At 37.8% G+C, this 21434-nt stretch overlaps 3 protein-coding genes across 3 annotated transcripts in view; all 3 read right to left on the reverse strand.

Moving 5' to 3' along the window:
• Positions 1–657, reverse strand: part of LOC309512827 (fibroblast growth factor receptor 1-A-like) — a gene marked incomplete at its 3' end in the record, with an annotated part of 73151 nt that extends 72494 nt beyond the window's left edge. Inside the window, exon 1 of the mRNA XM_082188554.1 lies at positions 517–657. The remainder of the gene's footprint in view (positions 1–516) is intronic.
• ankrd39 (ankyrin repeat domain 39) lies at positions 83–6779 on the reverse strand. Its single transcript, XM_082188818.1, has 5 exons — positions 6681–6779; positions 6286–6377; positions 6095–6198; positions 5811–6014; positions 83–2415 (listed from the first exon to the last, which is right to left on the reverse strand). The coding sequence occupies exons 1-5, from the start codon at positions 6686–6688 to the stop codon at positions 2266–2268; spliced, it is 558 nt and encodes a 185-aa protein (XP_082044944.1). The 5' UTR covers positions 6689–6779; the 3' UTR covers positions 83–2265.
• Positions 6780–7406: 627 nt separating this feature from the next.
• On the reverse strand, positions 7407–19178 carry kctd9a (potassium channel tetramerization domain containing 9a). The gene is made up of 12 exons (XM_082188787.1): positions 18984–19178; positions 17679–17800; positions 17102–17145; positions 16773–16869; positions 14435–14493; positions 14187–14315; positions 13826–13893; positions 13293–13388; positions 12368–12517; positions 12174–12279; positions 11940–12073; positions 7407–9346 (listed from the first exon to the last, which is right to left on the reverse strand). Exons 1-12 carry the CDS (start codon positions 19029–19031, stop codon positions 9230–9232), a joined length of 1170 nt encoding a protein of 389 aa, XP_082044913.1. The 5' UTR covers positions 19032–19178; the 3' UTR covers positions 7407–9229.
• Positions 19179–21434: the final 2256 nt, after the last annotated feature.

Genomic DNA, 21434 nt, shown 5'->3' on the forward strand with positions numbered 1-21434 from the left:
CAATAAAGCAACAGTTTAAACAGAAGCTGCAAACAGTGAAGAATTGGTTATCTGCATAATTTATTCAGTCGCATACCATCGCATGGAGTACCGTTTTATTTTCCACAGATTTCAAACCTTCCTCAAAAGTTGTTGGAAATGCACAAAATAGGACTTATATGCTTTCTGTGTTTAAAATAATTATCATACAAGCAGTTTTTATGACCTCATATAAATATCTACTTTGTATGTACTTTCAAAAAACAATTGTCCCGCCACCATTTAGGTGACTGATAAAAGCGGAAAGGTCCATTAAAATAGCAAAACACTTAATTAATGGTGATCAATCATAGCACCTAACATTTAAGACATTTATCTTTATATAGAACATAACAGATACATACATAAGTAATTGCAAGTGTTGTTTATAAAAAAAAAACATTATGACAGTAAAAAAATATTATTCAAATTCAATAAAACAGAAAAGCATGTGTATTTTATTACAAACCAACATAAGAGTCCATTTTGTGTACTCACATTTTTCTTTCTGAAAAAAAGACAATTCCAGATCAGGTTCAGATGTTCATAAAATAACTGGCTCCCAAATAGTCACTGGTCGAAGCTCCACATTTCTCCCTCTGATAGATGTATTCATCCTAAATATTGCGTGGAGATTATTTTGTCACACTTATGACTAACAACCAATTTCAGTAGGCAGTCCGAAGTCAAAACTAACCCAAGCAGTGAGCAGAAAGACATCCCCCTCCTTCACTAACACCCAGCGGCGTACCCCTGTGTGTAAGTTTCAGTTTCAGTTTGTTTTATTTATAAAGCACATTTTTATACAACCAAGGTTGCCCAAAGTAATAGCAAATATTAAAAATAATAAGAGAGTCAAAACAGAAGAAGTCCAAACAGTGGATTTCAGAAACCACTGTAGTTTTCCAGATGTGTTGGCTATGTGTTTTGTGTATATCACAAAAATCTACAGTACAGAAGGGCAAAATGTGCTGGTCAAGTACAACACAACATTGTTCTTAAATTGCCCCTATTATGTTTTTTTAAATATTCCCTTTCATACAGTGTGTAATATTGCTGTTTGTGAATGTAAAATGTCTGCAAAGTTGTAAAGTCAAAAGTCAAAAGTGCATGATAAATAAAGTTATTGTCTAGCAAAAGAAGGAATCGACTCTGAACCACCTAAACGAGTCGTTCCTCATTCGAATTCTTCTGCTTTAGGGTTCTGCGTCACTAGAAGATACGTTTGCATAATGCACCTATGTTGTACGTTGTCCGTCCGCGAACTTGACCAGCCCACAACACGTCATTTTACTGACGACTGCTTCTCAAATCTCTGATTTCAATGCGAGATTCGAAAAGCGCTTGCTCTTGAAAGATGGGTCAGTGCCCAGTTTATTTGGACTAACTTGCTCCTCAGAATCTCAACCTGTAAGTATGAATAATTATTGATGTATATATTTTCTACCTGGTGTTCAAAATACTAGTTTTGTGTTTTATATTGTGTATACGTTTACAGCTAACCAGCTAAATCACGTTATTACTGTGATTCTTCTTCGGACTCGCGCTCGGATTGATAGCTCAACAATCCCTGAGCTGTTGTTATTTAATGCAACAGAACCACATAAAACAAAGTTTGCTTTGCACTGGATCACCCTTTTGCTATGCGGTTATAACTCAGCACTGATCTGAGCTGTAACTAGCGTGTGCCAAGAAAACATTTTAAAGCAGTTTGTCATCTTTATATAGGATTTCTGGTGCTGGAAACAGCTGTTTATGAAGATCTCCAGAAGCATCAATCCTGGGTTTCTTTATTCAGTGAACATTAACACGACTCTATCACCCTCTACTGGAGAAAAGCACAAGGCTCACTGTGGAGAAAACTATCCTTTTGGGAAGGCCATCAACAAGTGAAGATTTTTGGATCACGAAATGTTGTAGTTAAAGCATCTATCATCAGCGGCTAACTGCTCATGCTAACCAGACAAACCATCCATGTAGAACTTGCTCACTCCATGTAGAATTGGCATGCAGCAAAATGTGCCACGGATTCAAGACTTTTTGTTGATCTGGTCACATTTAGTAGCAGTGGATCGACTCTTGTAGGCTCTCACAACATGAGGAAAGGCTTGTGTAACCATAAAGACCAACTTAAGCGACTATGCCTCTTTTCAACCATAAGACACACTGATTTACAAGGCACAGTTTTTGAAAATGTTCTTCATAATCCTTAATGAAAAGGCATTTCAGACTGTAAGTTAGATAGGGTCATTGTGGTGGTCTCAGGAACTCCCAAACTCGGTCCTTCTCGGGACAGAGATCGAAAGGTATGCATGATCTTTTATCCTTCACAACTCGCAAGGCTGGGAAGCGTTTCGCCAACAGCTCACAAACCGTGAAATGCCTCTGTTCAGCAGCCTGTGTGCATATACAATCACAACCCCAAAAATGAATAGACCTTAATCAGGGTAGTGACATGTTTAGCTTTTGACAGGAATGAAAACAAGGCTGTGAGGGGTAGAATTACAGTGTTTTCAACGGATTGTACTGTTGTTAGACAACATTGTTCAGCTGATGAAACGTCTTTCCAAAAAAGTAGATAAAACTCCATAAAACAGTTTTGAAAATATATAATCTAGGACCTTTATACAGTTTTAGCCATTTTAAGACTGTAAGTCTGCCTTGTTTACATCTGCATGAAAGAGATAGTTCACCCCCCAAAAAAAATTACTCACCTTCATGTCGTTCCAAACCCGTTAGACGGTCGTTCATCTTCAGAACACAGATGAAGATCTTTTTGATGAAATCTGAGAGCTTTCTGTGCCTCCGTTGACAGCTATGAAACTACCACTTTGACGCTTCAGAAAGTTCATAAACTAAGAGATCGTAAAACTAATCCATATGAATTGAGCGTTTTAGTCCAAATTTTCTGAAGAGAGTCAATCACTTTAGGGCTGCAACAACGAATCGATGAAATCGATAAAATTGAATTATTAAAAGAGTTGGCAATGAATTTCATTATCAATTCGTTGTGTCGCACGACTATTAGGCCACTCAATAAATGCGCGAGAGAGACCGAGTGTGTCCGAGAGCGAAAGTGCGTGAGAGAGCCTGAGGGCCCTATCTTGCACCCAGCGCAATTGACTTTGTACACCAACGCATGTATCATTCTTATTTTGCACCCGATGCACAGCGGACCTTTCTCTCGGCAGACGCACGTCGGTAAACTAGGGAATGAACTTGTGCTCCCGGGGGGCGGTTCAGCGAAAAGAGGAGGCGTGTTCCGGCGCAAACGTTCCCTGGTGCTATTTTGCAGTTCCAGAAAACAATTCCACCACAGACCAGGAAAAACCTAGTCGCGTTTTCAGCGGCGCGCTCAGATACTATTTTAAGGGCGCATGCTTGGCCATAATGTAGCGTGTGCACAATGCGCATACACTTTACTTCTCTCATCTACACACAGACACAGCCATTGCCATTTTTGCAAACCATACATAATTACAAGGAAAAAGATTCCACACGAGGGAAATCATTGAGGTGTCCATGAAGATGTGAAAAAATAGGCATAGATCTAGCTTACACATTTACCCAAATTATTATACGCCTGTTTAACCGAAGCTAATTTGGGTGGGTTTCTCCATCCCCATACAATGTCACTTCTCTGTCTTTTAAGGCCCTGACGAGAACGTCGGTCTCCTCGGCTGTGAACCGCTCCTGGAGCGCGCCTGGCAAATCCGCCGTTATAATAGCAATCCGCCATGGAACAAGCGCGCCTGCTCTTAAAGGGAATGTGAGATGTCGCTCTGATTGGTTTATTGCACGTTACGCCCAAACCACACCTATGAATAATGAAGCTACTTCAGACCAACCCATTTTAGATTTGCATCGGGCACAAGAGTCATTTATCCCACCGGTATAATAGCAACAGCACCCAAGACCCGCCCACAAAGTTACTTGCGTTCCGCGTTTGATCCTTGCGTTTCAGATCGTTAAAATAGGGCCCAGTCCAGAGAGTGTTTGTGCGCAAGCGAAAGTGCGCGCGAGAGAGACCGGGTGTGTCCGAGCTTTAGTAAATTGGTAGTAATTTACGTTTCTGTGGAGAGGATAATGGCATCTGTGAGGAAGATAGTTATATCTGCAAAGACTGCAAAGAATGCAGCAAAATATTTAACTGGCCTGACTAGGCGATGTGACGGTATATTTTGCATTGCAATGCAAAGTGTCTCTGAACAAAGGGAGTGTGAGAGAGTGAGTGCGTGTGTGTCTGAGTGTGAGAGTTTGTGAGTGCGTGTGTGCACGTCTGTGAGTGTGAGATATTGTGAGTGTGTGCGTCTGTGAGTGTGAGAGTTTGTGAGTGTGTGCGTCTGTGAGTGTGAGATATTGTGAGTGAGATATTGTGAGTGTGAGTTTGTGATATTGTGAGTGTGAGTTTGTGAGTGTGTGCATCTGTGAGTGTGTCCGTCGGTGAGTATGAGAGTTTGTGAGTGTGTGCGTCTGTGAGTATGAGAGTTTGTGAGTCTGTGAGTGTGAGAGTTTGTGAGTGTGTGCGTCTATGTGTGATAATTTGTGAGTGTGTGCATCTGTGAGTATGAGAGTTTGTGAGTGAGCGTCTGTGAGTGTGAGTGAGTGAGGGTTTGTGCGTCTGAGTGTGAGAGTTTGTGAGTGTGAGCGTCTGTGAGTATGAGAGTTTGTGAGTTTGTGAGTGTGTGCGTCTGTGAGTGAGAGTTTGTGAGTGTGTGCGTCTGTGAGTGTGAGAGTTTATGAGTGTAGTGTAGAGAACGAGTTCTGACGTTCAAACAAATCCTGTAAAGTTTTCTGATTTTTTTTTTCTTTTTCTTTATTTTTTATCAATTATTTATTGTTCTGACAGCTCAGGTCACTTTAAACAAAAATATACATATTTTTTGTGCACTTTATTTAAAAAAAAGCCTATATATTTGGCAGATATAAAGCATACATGTGTATGTTTTTTGTGTTAGTCCATTAAAAAAAAAAAAAAGTATTACTTTAACAGCTCAGGGATGTTCAAGGAGAAACCTGATTGTGCACTTTCTGAAGATTTTTTACACTGTGAATCTGCACTGTCAGTTCTGTTTTTGAATAAAGGGTTGGAAATGAATGCGTTTTTTTTTTTTTTATCCGATTTATCGATTAATCGAAAACATAATCGGCAGATTAGTTGCAGCCCTAAATCACTTTATATGAAGAACAGATTTAATTTAGGCTTTTATTCACAAATAAACACTGATCAACGAAAATAAACCGCTAAACCGAACCTGCTTGACGCGCAAGAACAAACCGCTGCGTAACACGAGAATGAACCTCATTGGTTCTTGCACATTAAGAGAACATGCTTGAGCTTCCGTTTACCATAACTGATGTGTAGTTGATGAATGTTTATATGTGAATAAAAGCCTAAATTAAATCTGTTCATCATATAAAGTGATCGTGTCTCTTCAGAAAATTTGGACTAAACCACTCTATTCATATGGATTAGTTTTACGATCTCTTTATAACCTTTCTGAAGCGTTAAAGTGGTAGTTGCGTAGCTGTCCATGGAGGGCCAAAAACTCTCCGATTTCATCAAAAAGATCTTCATGTGTTCTGAAGATGAACGGAAGTCTTACAGGTTTGGAACGACATGAGGTTCAGTAATTAATGACAGAATTTTCATTTTTGGGTGAACTATCCTTTTAAATTCAATATGCCATCTAACCTGACTAAGGTCTATTACTTTGAACCTACATTTTAAAAAACAAGTTCTTTTAAGAATTAAGTGAAATAAAATGAGGTCAGTCCATAAAATATAGTACCTTATGAAGTGGTGTTGATCCATCATCATCAGTCAGACATGGATCGCCCCCACGGTCTAACAGTAGCTTGAGCACACTGTGGTGTCCGCAGTAAGACGCCCTATGAAGGGGGGTCGCCCCGCCACGAGTCTGTGCGTTCACACAAGCGCCACTGTCCAGGAGTAACTCACACACTGACAGATGACCTGCTCGACTGGCATAATGCTGCTCCAAAGAAAAAGAAGATCTGGGTTATGCATTATGAGATGTTTTTGCATTAGTGGTGAATTATAAAATGAACAAACCAAAGCGGTGTAGTTTGCCTGATCCCTCATATTTGGATCAATTCCTTTTTTAATAAACGCCCTGACTCTCTCCACATCTCCATCCATTGCAGCTGACCAAATACCTACAAACAAGCAATTCACATGTTTTTGTTATAGGCCTACCACCATTGTGTGATATGATGATATATGAACATAAGCAGGGCATGCACCTCTCTCAAAGTCCATCTCCTCCAGGGTTTGATGGACGCTTGGTGTTGAGCGATGGGCACTACAGGTGCACTGACTTCCATGGGAATCCATCCTAAATGCCATGTATAAAGCAGCACATAGACACAGTTTTGTGATATATAAAGTGAAGTGTAAAGTTTAAAGAACTGTGTGTGAAATAGACGTGGTCATATTTTGACAAAGATTTAAATATATACTTCATATTTGTTATGGACACTAATAACTAAATCAGTTCAGCTCTTGCTCATATTTAACTGCCTGATATAATATGCCACGTTATAACGAACAATTGACACTTTCGTTTAAGTAACTGAAACAATTCAAATTCAGAACAACCACCAACCAACACATAAAAGGTGTATAAAACTGTCATTACCTGCACATGAGTTGGGAAACACTGCAACATGAGCACCAGTGAAGAGATGTGCAACTTCTGCGTTCAACAAAAGAACGAACTTTCAAAATAAAAGTCCTGCGTAGGAAACGTACCATTGACATACCAAAATAAAAGTCCTGCAGTAGGCGGCATTCCATTGGATCGTTTTGGTTGGGCTAGTCTTGAACTATCCTTGTTTTGTTTTTTTTTGTTTGTTTTTTTTCAACAAATGTATGAGTTTTGTGAGCACTTATTGGCGTGCTGTCTGTCCACATTATTTTGACCATGTATGGAGAGACAGACAGTTTAGCTAAGATTATTTCTAATATGTTGATTTGCTGCTCAAGAAACGTTATTAATATCCACAAAAATATAAACATAAACTGTTTTCAACACTGATAATAAGAAATTATTATTTCTTCAGCAGCAAATCAGCATATTAGAACGATTCCTGAAGGATCACGTGACAATGAAGTCTAATGATGCTGAAAATTCAGGTTTGATCAAAGGAATAAATTACATTTTTAAATATATTAAAATAGAAAATGGTTACTTTAAATTGTAATAATATTTCACAACATTTATAAATTTACTGTGTTTTTGATCAAATAAATGTAGCTGTGGTGAGCATAATAAAAAAATAAAATAAAAAATCTTACCAACCCCAAACCTTTGAATGTTCGTGCATATATCTCCACACACATAAATAAAGACAGACAACCGGACTTTGATTATAACAGTCTATTTATGGAAACACACTTCCGTAATAGAGTGCAACAGGGTTCGGTAAAGAGAGAACCGATAGATCCTCCCCTCCACCACTTACATAAATACAGCCTGATACATAAATAAATAGCTTGCACCCTTTCCATAAGGGTCTGATATACATAGAGATCACACTTAAAGTGCAAAAGTCTATTTTGATTGCCTTCATTTAACAGGATTGACGGAGTACCTACAATAAAATGTGTAAAAGAAAATCAACAGCATGTTTTATAACAAAAAACTCTGAAATGTCAGAATTCTCTGACCGAGATGGTTAGGTTTTCATTTAACCATGCAGCAAATAATCTAGGAATAGTTGAGCAGCATTTTATAAATGTGCTACTTCTTACTACACACAATTTTGGGACACAAGTCAAACAAAAAGTGGGACAGTATTGATTAGCATATGTTATATCGGAAACATTTACAATAAGGTTTCATTTGTTATCTTGATTTATTGCATTAACAAACATGAACTAACAACGAGCAATACATTTGTTACAGTATTTTTTAATCTCGGTTAATGTTAGTTTATAAAAATACTGCTGTTAATTGTTTGTTCAAGTTAGTTCACAGTGCATTAACTTATGTTAACAAATATACATTTTGATTTTAATAATGGATTAGTAAATGTTGAAATTAACATTAACTAAGATTAAAAAAAAGGTTGTAGAAGTATTGTTTATTCTTAGTTTATGTTAACTAATGTAGTTAACTAATGAAACCTTATTGTAAAGTGTGCCCGTTATATCATGATAAACATTACATAAGGAAGCACTGGATTTGATAATGACCCGACAAACATCACATGAACATTTTTGGTGTGGGTTGGTCACTTCAACATTTCACTTCAATGAAAAAAAAAAAAAAAAAAATTGGGGGAAAATAAGAACTCTGAAAAGCGAAAAGCATACCATATCCACATATTATATATAATGATATGATAAAATAGCATATTGGCACCACTGGTTAATTATTGTGCATATTAACCTATGGCTAAGTGTTATTACACAGTTATCAAAAATTAAATAGGTTTTGCAAGATGCATTGCATTTGGTTGAAGTCTTTGTCTGACTGCATGGATTCAATAACTAACAATGGCGAAAAACAAGAACGGGTTGTATGGGAGGTAGATCAACAAATGGCAAATCGAAAAACAAAATAAGCAATTAATGTCATTTATGAGTACATGTAAAAACAGAATATATAAGAGCTGTATGTTTATGTTGCATATTTGACACCAGAACTTTCAGTTATATGAGATGTTTAAGGTATATTATTCCATATTATATAGGCCTATACAAAAGGCTGCTGTTATACGAGTTTGTTTCGCCTACGGTAAGCTGTGCAACAATAAGCCTCCTATAAATTCATTGATAAATCTAAAATTCGATAGACATATTTGGTTGTACTGATTGATTGAAATGTTGACTTCATTATTTGAGACAAAACACAACATGAAACGTATACATTCATTCAATCGAACAATAGTTCAACACAAAGCATAAATAAAAACCAAACCAAAAGCAATAGGTTTGGTTTGACAAACAACCTTTTTAAATATCTGGAATCTCTAGGATAAGCTTTCGCTATGTTGGCCGTGACTACAGACCCTGGATGTGCACTAGTGCATGAGAGTAAAGCTCAAAGATTAGAGGTGGGCAAACCAAGTGCTAGTATTGCATACGGTTCCACGGGAGCGTGAAACGAAAAGGGGGTCGGGGTGAGGGAGTGCTGGGAATAGCTGGCTGGTGAGGTTTCTGGGCAGGGAACAATGTAATTGGTTATCTCACACTTTGGGACATGTGCAGTGGAGTCAGCATCTCCTCGAAGATGGCTCCTTTCACATTTGAACCACGCAGATTCGCTTCCTGTAGATCACAGCCTGAGAGATCGCAGTTCTGCACACACATCACAGAAAATGTTTTTCAGTGCAATAATGGTGTCACTAGATGCCCCAAAATAACACACCTTCAATCAACACTAGCTGCGTTTACGTGGACCCTAAATAATCCGACTGTAGTCAGCCTGGAGCACAGCACAGTCGAAGTAATGTAGTCACACGTAAACTTGTCACTCGGAATTAATTGACCAATGAATCGACAGGACATGTAAACGCTTTGTTTGTCTGGAACAATGTAGAAATGGTGTAATGATGCGTGGAATGAGTTGTTGTTTTTGAACGAAGTCGTGTCAATCTAAAATTCTCCTTCCATTAATCATTAGTGAAAAGGACTCCATCTTTGCTTCGGACCCTCCTCCACAGACGCCTTGTTTTGGGCACAGGAAAGGTTGTTTTTACTGCTTGATAAATATAAGCAGCACGGCACAAAGCGTCATGTTCTTGTCTTCTCCTAATTAGGACCCGCAATAGGTATTAAAGGGATAATTCAACCAAAAATGAAAATTCTGTCATCAATTACTACATTTAGTACATACAATTCACACCGTGTCCTAACTACACGCGACATGATAAGATTCCAGCGACAGGCAGTGTGTCTGTCCACTCTAGACGCGACGCGACTGTGAGACGCCACAACGTCAATCAAAAATCGCAGCCAATCAGAACAGCGTGTGGGCGGAGTCTCGCGGCAAGTGCACCGCACTAGAGAGTAATCTTGACGGCAGTCACAAGAAAATGGATAAGTAGCTTCATAATCAAATTCACAAATATTACACCATTTGAAAAATACTACTGAAGTATAGTAATACTAAATACTAACTGAAAGGCTACTGAGTTACTAAAACAATCTTTGTCAAATAATACACTTGTTTGTTCACAGTTTTAACGTTCTTGTTTCCATTTGTTTAATTTCAAGATCTGAGGTGAATTATATCCATTGTTGCTTTTACAGCAACAAAGCTGGAGCACTAAATGATATTCAGTCACATTACACGCTTTTAACATTAAATAAAGCACATAAACAGTGCCTGAGATTATCAGTGCCACACTTTGTGTTTGTTGTTCCAGCGCGACGTCGCAGAAAAATAGAAACCGTTTCTAAAATAGAATCGTTGAGTGTCGCCGTCGCGCCTGGTTAGGACAAACACTTTTTAGGATACCTTTTATCGCGTGTCGCGGCGGGGGTCCGTGTAGTTAGGACACAGTGTTACAAATTGTTCCAAACCTGCATTAATTTCTTTCTTCTGCTGAACACAAATGTCGGTAACCAAACAGTTGATGGACCCAATTGACTTGACTATGAAAGTCAATGGGGTCCATCAACTGTTTGGTTACCCATATTCTTTAAAATATCTTTTTTTGTGTTCAGCAAAAGAAAGAAATTCATGCAGGTTTGGAACAACTTGAGGGTAAATGATGAGTAAATGATGACAGAATTAAAAATTTTGGGTGAACTATCCCTTTAAGACTGCTTTTTAAAACAATGAAAAGGAGGATGGTTAGTATGAGACAGCGGCTGGAAACTCTGTATATTCGTGCAGTGTGTGCTTTTCAAAAGATCTAATCCGATTTGAAGCCTGTGACATATCAACGCACACATTAACCCGATCAATTTATTTAGAGTTCATGTAAACACAAGGGGCCCTATTTTAACGATCTGAAACACAAGTATCAAGCGCGAAACACAAGTAACTTTGTGGGCGGGTCTCGGCGCTGTTGCTATTATACCGGCGGGATAAATGACTCTTGCGCCCGACGCAAATCTAAAATGGATTGGTCTGAAGTAGCTTCATTATTCATAGGTGTGGTTTGGGCGTAACGTGAAATAAACCAATCAGAGCGTCATCTCACATTCCCTTTAAGAGCAGGCGCACTTATTCTATAGCGGATTCCTATTATAACGGTGGATTTGCCAGACGCGCGCCAGCAGCGGTTCACAGCCGAGGAGACCGACGTTCTCGTCAGGGCCGTAAAACACAGAGAAGTGACATTGGGGATGGAGAAACCCACCCAAATTAACTTCAGTTAAACAGGCGTGTGATAATTTGGGTAAATGTGTAAGCTTAGCTAGATGTATGCTTTTATAATAAACTATCTATCTATCTATCTATTGTAATAATGTATGATTTGCAAAAATGAAAACTGCTGCTTCTGTGTAGATGAGAGAATCAAAGTGTATGAGCGTTGTGCACACGCTACATTGATTATGGCCAAGCATGCACCCTTAAAATAGCATATGAATAACATGCGCAATGCGCCACTGACTTTAAACTAGATTTTTTTCGGTTAGTGGCGGAATTGTTTTCTAAACGTGCAAAATAGCATGAGGGAACATTTGCGCCGGAACACGCCTCCTCTTTGTGCTGAACCGCCCCCGGGAGCGCAAGTGTATTTCTTAGTTAACCGACGTGCTTCTGTGGAGGGAAAAGTCCGCTTTGCACGGGTGCAAAATAGGAATGATACATGCGTCGCTGTACAAAGTCAATTGCGCTGGGTGCAAGATAGGGCCCTATGTCCGGATTCACCAATCAGAATGAAATCATTCAAACAAAAGGTGTCCATGTAAACGTAGCTACGGTAGCCACTCTCACCTCAAGATCTGTGCCGGCTAATGTTGCACCTCGCAGGTTACAGTTCTTCAGCTTAGCATTCTTCAGCGTAGCCACACGCAGATTAATACCAGTCATCTGACTGCCCTCCATGTCAACTCCTTTCAGATTAGCCCCTAAAGCGCACAGAGAGTTACATGACAATGCAACATTAATGTCGCATAATTTCCATTAGCAATGATGTTCTACGACTAGTTCTGTATGCAGAGGTTTTACCCTCAAGGTTGGCCTTGAGCCCAGAGGGATCCTCAAAGTTACATCCTTTAAGGGACGCTCCCTCTGCGTTGGAGCAGAGCATCTTCACGCCCTGAAGATTAGCACCCTGGAGCACAGAAGAAAGCAATCAAGCAAGACTTCATATCAGTTCAAGAGGATTAAAACCAAACGAAAGCGAGAGATGATCAGCTCACATCCAGGTTGGCTCCAGAAAGGTCCGCTCTCTCCAGGTTTGAGCAGCACAGGTTTGCATAGGTGAGATTGCAGCGACTCAGATTTGCCATCTTAAAATTAATATAGCGCAAATCCAGCCGAGAAAGGTCCGCTCCACTGAAATTAAGACCCTGAGAGGGGAAAGACACTTCAATACCAACATCAGACTGACTAAAGCCCTATTCGGACGGGACTAGTTTAACATGGAGAGGTGGGGTGGAGTAATAATTACCAGAGCTTCTCTGTGATTTTAGTCCCGTCGATCATTACGGACAATGTCAGTAAAGATTACGGTGACTTTTACCTTCAGTAAAAAGGTCCGGAAAAATGACCTCAGGTAACACTAATCCTGTGCGAATACACCCGCTGTAAATATGTACGTAAATATTTGGTAATTTCCTGTTTTAAAGTAGTTTTCCAGCGGTTTTTCAAGTGTGGAGGCGCTTGAAGAAGCATTCAGTTGCGTTCTAGACGCTAGGACGAATCTGTGGCAAAACTCAAGTGTTTTACACACACCATTCAGATCAGAGAGAAGATCGACTTGTTAGAGGCACGAAACATCTTTTAGCGTTAGGTAAGTGCCTTTTACCAACACAATCCAATCTGAAGTTAATTAATACATTGTTCTACCGGACTTAACTGTTTTAATATATATAAAGATAGGTTGTTTGTGCACGTGATATCAGGAAGCAGCGTAACACACACATGATGACAGGAGTGACGGCGATGCGCAAATCGAGTTACTCTCCCACTTCTGCTAGTTTTACTGAGATATTTTATCCCGTGCGAATTGGCCATTAATATTACAGACGTCCTGTGGTAAAATTACATTACTCCATCTACCCTTGTAAAGTTAATCCCATCCGAATACGGCTTAATACACCTGACTGAACAAAAGTCTTCTACCTGACAGCGTAGCTCTGATTTGGTTGGTGTAGCCAGCAGAAAACGAACAAATTCCTTCCGTGAGAGAGGAGAGTGGTCTTCAGGTGGATGAGAATTCTGCACATCATGGAAAAAATGTATTAAACGTATGCATATACACAACCGCTAAAAAATTTGGGGTCAGAAAGATGTTTTATTTTGGGAAAGAAATGAGTACTTTTATTCATCAAGGATGCATTAAATTGATACAAATATTAAGCAGCACAACTGTTTTTAACACTGATAATAATTAGAAATAAGCAGCAAATAGGCATATCAGAATGATTTCTGAAGGATCATGTGACACTGAAGACTGGAGTAATGATGCTGAAAATTCAGCTTTGATCACAGGAATAAATTACACTTTAAAATATATTACAATAGAAAATGATTATTTTAATAATATTTCAATAATATTTTCCAATAAATGGAGCCTTGGTAAGTTAATGAAGATGAAAACTTTTGAAAGGTAGTGTATAATATATATAATAATAATACATATAATATAATAATACCTTAATGGTGACTTCTATCTGCTCTGCCAGTTGCTCTATTCCAAAGAATCGAGCTTCTTCTAGAACTCCTATAAAACATAAAACATTCAACTAACTAAAGAATAAAAACTGACTTAGGGTATGGCAAGAATTTATTTTTGTTATTAATTACAATTATTTATTGAACAATTGTGTATTTTATTAAATTTTCCATGGCTGTAACTTTATAAAAAAAAACTTGAATTATAGTGATCTACCAAGATTAAAATGTATTGCAATAATCTACACCCCAAACCTGAATGTACCATCTAATGTATAACTAATAACCTAGATAAGAACTATCATCTGAGAATGCTTTAGTTAACATTCAGGCCTCACTCACCGAGTAAGTTGATTCCTTCATTGACAATGATCTGGCCATGCCTCAGGTAATTCAGGATGGGCTCAAAGTACTCTGGGCTTCGATCAATGAGGTAAGCCCCTCGTTCATCCTGCTTATTACCCCACACATCTGCAGATCAAGAAAGCGGGGGAAACAACTCTGATATAACTGTGCAACAACCTATTTGATGAACCAGCAAAACAAACAATGCTTAAATCAGTCAGTGAGTGTACGGGAACTAAACTTACCCTTCCCTCTGAACATGTGTGCCAGCATGCTGTCAGGCTCCTTACTCACGAGAGTACTCCTTAAACAAGAGCAAACACAGAGACCACGCATCAGAAATAGACACCTAAACGACAAACCAGTGCAGACTAGTGTTGTTTCAGCATTATTTATATCAGTGGTGTCCAGTCCAGCTCCTGGAGAGCCACTGTCCTGTAAAGTTTAACTCAAACCCCCATTAAACACACCTGAACCAGCTTATTAAGGTCTTATTAGGCATACTAGAAACTTCCAGCCAGATGTGTTGAGGCAAGTTAGAGCCAAACTCTGCAGGACAGTCAGTGGCCCTCCAGAACTGAGTTTGGACACCCCTGATTTATGTGCTATTATACTACGGGGCTGTTGAATGCTTGATTCTGATTGGTTGAGGAATGTTCTAAGGTGTGTAATTATTTTCAGGGACACACACGGCTAAAGTAGTTCCAGGCAGGGCTTGACCACATTACTCTTCGCCAAATGGTTTCAGTTATTTCAAAGGTCCTTAAAGCCGACAACAGCAAAAGAACCAAAACCTACAACGACACTGACCTTGCAAATAAATATAGTAAACAATTGGGTAATAAAAAAATTATCTTCCACTCAAACGCACACACATACAGTCCGGACACACACAGAAACGTGTAGTCAGCGCTACTCTGACGATTTTAGCAGTAAAATAGTTTAGCAACTTAAAATCTACATGACATTTCTCACTAGCGAGGTAATACCAGCGCTGTTCTTGAAGCAGATAAACTTACAGTTTTCTCTATGACGTACAGTACAGTAAACGTACAGTTTTCGGGGACACTTCCTATAACACCTGATGTACTCGTTACATCATAAGAAGATTGGCATCTACGCTGATGTTAGTCTTTCTGTTTATTCCGAGGTTTACTGAAGTCAGACGGATGTCGCCTTGGCTTTTGGCTTGCTTAGTTGGGGACATTTAATATTCAACAATATTATTGATCTGCCTTACTTAAGATGGATGATGACGCAATTTTCGTCTAAAAACAAACTTTGTTGTATTATTTTCATTTTATCATTGTAAAGCTGCTTTGATACAATCAGTATTATAAAAAAGCGCTATATAAATAAAGGTGACGTGACTTGACTATTAGTAAAGATGCTGCTGCCAAACAGTGTTGAGAGACACAGAGACTCAGGTAATTCTTAACCTCTCTCTCTCTCTCTCTCTCTCTCTCTCTCTAATAACTGCATTAGTCTGCTATCAATGGCTCAAGCCTCCATTACTAGCTCTAAAATGACGTTTTGGAATTAAGAAACGGAGGAGTGGGATTAGATGCGTAAGAAATTAGTTTTAAGGACAAAAACCTGAGAAATCTCTTGAAAAACAACTTCTGAACAATGTCTTGAGGTGTGGTAGCTGTAGTATAAGCGGAATAATTGACTCCAGGAAGGTAACCACTCAAGATGAAGCATTGCTGTGATTTTACTATGGTTAAGATGGTTTCCTTCTTGCCTAAAAGCTCCTCTTAAAGCGGCGCTATGCAGTTTTGGCAATTTCTTCCTGTTTTCTTGCTTTTCTTGCTTCGGAATAGATATTTGAAAACACTGTCGTAAAAACTCATTGGCAACTTTTCCCCATCCCATCTTCTCCCTCTGGTCATGTGCATTTCTTTTCAAAGAAGCCGGCGAACGCACAGAGCCATGTCCACTGAGGTGTGTATGATACACAGAAGGCTAGCATATAAATGTTGAGTGCAGTGCCGGAAAGCAATTCATTACATCACGAGACCTGATATCACGCGATACTTCCTAACGCTAAGTTTTCCCAAACGCCCTGACGCCCGCCGGCCCAAAGTTGCAAGGGTGGTTTTTCCGCTCACAGGCGCTAGAGGGAAGCGAGACGGCCACCATTCAACCCCAAAAAAGTCATATAACCATTCCAATGACTCTGAAGCTCTTCAGTTAACTCAGGGTTTCTCAAACTCGGTCCTGGAGGGCCACTGTCCTGCACAGTTTAGCTCCAACCCTGATCAAACACACCTAGCTGTGAGTTTCTAGTGATCCTGAAGACATTGATTAGCTTGCTCAGGTATGTTTGATCAGGGTTGGAGCTAAACTGTGCAGGACAGTGGCCCTCCAGGACCGAGTTTGAGAAACCCTGAGTTAAGGTAAATTAAGCTAAATAAAACTGCATAGTTCCCCTTTAAATATTTTCAAATCACAGCCTTTCGCTATTTCCTTTCACTTATTTATTAACTCTATTAAGAGTTGTTACAGTAATAGAAAAGAACTTGATATTTCACTGAAAGTTACAGTAAGCCAACAAGACAGCACATCATGCTGCATGGTTACCTAGTGGTTGTGAAATGCCGCCCACCAATATTCAGCGTCAGCCAATCAGTGTGCGATCCTGAGATGTCATCTGACGTTTTCCCATCACTCTGAGGATCTAAAACACAAACACAGTCATAGTTTTACACACTGACCTATATGTACACCTTCAGTGTCACTGAATAATGATAATACATTTTATGCAAATGTGACTTTTTACACTTTTATGAAAAGTGACTTTAAGCTATTCATTTGTGTTCCCTCCTAGGAATCCAGCTCATGACCTTGGCATTTCAAGCTGTATATTCTACCAGCTGAACTACAGGGAAAACAAAATGATGTTGGCTCACCGATGAAAGCGTCTCCTTCTGACACATATAGCACGTCATCATCTCTGTGGAATACATACAATAACCAGTCAGTATATCTGATACATTACCTCTCATTTGCATTATCTCACTCAAGAAACAAGTACAAGGGTCCGGTGTAATCAGTTACACTTTATTGTGATGGTCCCCTTCACACATTATATGGAGTATAAGTAATGCTGCACCTACATCATGTGACTGAAAGTTGTTTTACAAATAAATTATACTTTCAACTGTAAATATTGAGTAGTAAATATGAAATTGTATGTATTTTTTTTTTAAATCATAGTAAATCCACTTCAAGATTAGAATATTATTTGGTAGAATAATAAGGGGTAAGGGTTAATAGAAAAAGTTGACATGTAGATGTGAAGTTACTTATAGTCAACAGAATGTCTAAAGAGATATAAAGTGTTACCAGGTCATCTTTGTTACCCCATTTGTTTATTTAAAGCAGGTTTAAATAACAGAGAATAGCATTTTTTTTTTACATATTGTTCCCATCATTGTCTTTCATAAATGAATGAATGATAGTTGAAGAATACCAATGCAACTGTACCTGATAAGTGCAATGTCATCTATAAGACCACCTTTCCCATTATATAGGTTACAAGCCCTGATTCCCAATTTATTGCTGGCGACTGTCAGAAGATCAGGCAGAGTCCCATAAACGGCTACAACCTGCAAAAGAAGCGAAGACGTGAAGGCATTAATATTTCAATGTTTGCATTACATTGTCAGAATGTTTATTACACTTTACTTTATAAGGTGTCTGTGTTACAGTGTAATTATACATTTAAGTACTGAGTAATATTAATTAACTACATACACTTACTATAAGGTTAGGATTAGGGTTTGGTAGTATTAGTATAAGTTGCACGTAATTATGCATAATTTTTAGTTATTACTATAGTAACTAGATGTAACATATGTAACAAGGACACTGTAAAATATAGTGTTACCCAATAATTATGATGGAAACACTTTATAATAAGGACCCATTTGTTAAAAAGTAGTTAACTATACTAGTTAACATGAACTAATATTGAAAAAATACTTCTAAAGCATTTTTTAATCTCAGTTAATGTTAATGTCAACATTTATTAATACATTATTACAATCAAAAGTTGTATCTGTTTATATTATTTAATGGACCTGAGCTGATATGAACTAAAAAAGGACCAGTTGTATTTTTAATAACTAATGCTAACAAAGATTAATAAACAAAACTAACATATTGCTCATTGTTAGTTCATATTAGTTAATACATAAACTAATTTTAACTAATGGAACCTTATTGTAAAGTCTTACCACCACCCTTATTATAATCATCATTGCAAGTTGTTGTCTGGATGGATAATGTGGAGTGAATAAAGCAATATCTTTCACTATTATAGAATATTTCAATAAATATTCAATATTAGTATTGTTACTGAATACATATGAAATATGCATGTTTAGTATATAAATTAATAAAAATGTATATAGTAAAAATTATTTAAACAATATATAAATGTATTAACAAGTTACGTCAGTACATTTATATTTAAACAATAGAAATGTATTGATGTAACTAGTTAGGTAGTGTCAATAAAATACAGAAATGCATTTACGGTATAATAATAAACAATAATGTTAAAAAAAAAAAAACAGTCGAGCGAGCTCTTATGTGGCCTTAACCATATCGTCAGGAGTACAATAACAACTTAAATGTTTTGAGTTCTAACAGTTTTCTATGTCATTATTAAATAAAGTGAAACCCAGTAATAGTTTCATGCCATTGACAGGACATCACTGTCTGTCCACACACACAACACTTACTGGAGTTGGCCAGGCTAAACGTGTACTGCGTGTGTTCACTCACCTTGCCATTTTTGGAGGTTCCGTTGACAAAAAGCGTCACCCTTCGCATGCTTTGTTTGCACTAATTTAAAGTATTAACTGTACAAATATTAATAAATTAATATCTCGCTAACTTATCTATGTATTAAACTAATACCTACGTAAGGAGAGTAGGAAGAACCAACCTAGCTACATTGTATCAAGATGACGGAGAAGCTGTCCAATCAAAATGCGAATACTGTTTCAGACCTCGATGACTGACCAATCACAGGACGCGTTTCATAAACTGGGGCCTGCGGTTCGGACCAATCGGACACAATTGTGGCGTTGGTCATTTTAATGAAAAACTTGCCTGGTGAGAATGGAATTTTGACGCAAGGGAAATGATTACCTCAGTGACTGTGGGCTGCTCCAGTCAAGCTACTCATTCATTACAAGGCCGTATATAGGACTGCGGGAAGTATATATATTCTGGAAGTCCCAGCCTACGATAGACTGTAAACAAACTGTCAAGCTGAGGTAAAATCTAAAAAACAAATCTAAAATCTCATTCTCATTCACTCTCATTCTAATGCAAAATTTAGAATTGTAAAAATTATAATTGGGGGAATATGAAAAAATAAAGAAAAGAATTATGTGGTTAAGTATTCGATGGTTTCAAAATAATATCCAGCATATAAGCCTTTATTATACACTAGGGGGCAGAGTAGGACACATCTTTTTATTTTATTTTATTTATTTATTTTTATCTGCTTATTTATTTCCTATAATCTTAACATGACATTCCAAGAAATTATCAATCTTTACTCTTGTAAACAATATATATATATATATATATATATATATATATATATATATATATATATATATATATACATATACATAATTTGTTTTGACAGCCTTCACATGCACACACAATCTAAATTATCATTAAAATTTATTTTTGTTGACAAAACAAGTAGTATTATAAAGAATATGCATCAAATTGTAAAAAAAATTCACCCACATGCATTCAAGGGAAACTGTGTGTGCAGGGACTAATAACATTATGATGTCCTATATAGTAATTGTCTATAAAGATCTAATGCAAGAAAAGTAGTAATTTCTGCATGTTCACACTTGTTTATTACACTAATTGTTACTTTAATAGTTCATATATTAAGTGCAAGGAGAAACTTTTAATCTATTAGAGCTGCTGCAAATTTACAACTCAACTGTTCATAGAGTGAGTCTATGTATTATATTTTGTAATACTGACAGTATTTTTTTTTTAAATCCCCATAAGCTAATATTGTTACTTGGCCAACAGATGTATTTGTCCTTCTATCTGGAGCATTTAGAAAAAATAAAATAGGCCACATGTAGAAGCATTGATAAAAGACGTTAAACAATTAGGCAGCGGGTGATAATATCCTGCTTAGCTGTCTGATTCTTACACGGTGGCCCCAATCTTATCTTCTGTAAAAAGGCTGTCTTCCAGAATGTCCCATTGTGTGTGTGTAACTGCCCACATGCTCTGCAAACACAGGCCGATTATCACTTCTCTTGCTGTTGACAAAATTTCCTTCAGCTAAAGGAAAGTTTCCAGTTCTCCCTTGATTTCCCGTTCAGGTTATTCTGGTTGGGTATTTCCTTCTTGAAAAATAAATGAGATAAGAGCCATATGTGCACACACTATATAGAGTGTGTTTTCTTTACACAGGTTTACAGAGATAACGTTATGACCTGTTTTATATTCAAAATTGCTGTCAATCATGGAAGGTTGTCCTCCTTACCTGACCTTGTAAGACTTATTAGTTATGTTATCAATTGGGATGTTACCCAGATTACTTTTAGTCTTATTTTGTTTGACTGATTACACTTTTAATCAGTAAATGTGGAACCGAAGCACAGCTGTGCCACGGTTTAGTTTAGACTAGAAATACAACAAATCCATTCTTAAGCCTTCTCTGTCACTCTGACAATACACATTAAAAGTCACGTTATCATCTGAACTGGACTGATGGAGCAGGGTAGCAGTGACATTTTAAAGTGTCTCTATTATGCTTTTTCGAATATCACCTTTCATGCAGTGTGTAATATAGCTGTTTGTGAATGTAAAAGGTCTGCAAAGTTTTAAAGACCAAAGTCCACAACAAATAAATGTATTGTCTCCTAAATGAAAGAAGCAATTCTGACCTGCCTGAAACGAGTCGTCAGTAATTCCAGTCTTACTTCCTGTTACAAATCTACGTAATGTAATACATTTGCATAATGGCAGTCTATGGTCTTCATTGGCTGCTTGAGAACAACGTCTACTTTTCCCCACCCTTACCGCTTTGTAAGTGGTAGATTAATTTCAACAGACTGGGCCATCTGACCAATCAGAGCAGAGCAGGCTCTCGGAAAGGAGGGGTTTATAGAGATCGAATCTTTTATCGAACTGTTTCAGAAACTGTGAGAAAAGAGCTGATGTTTCAATGTATATTATGAG

This window comes from Leuciscus leuciscus (assembly GCF_965113295.1).
Source record: "Leuciscus leuciscus genome assembly, chromosome: 13".
Classification (NCBI taxonomy): Eukaryota; Metazoa; Chordata; class Actinopteri; order Cypriniformes; family Leuciscidae; genus Leuciscus; species Leuciscus leuciscus.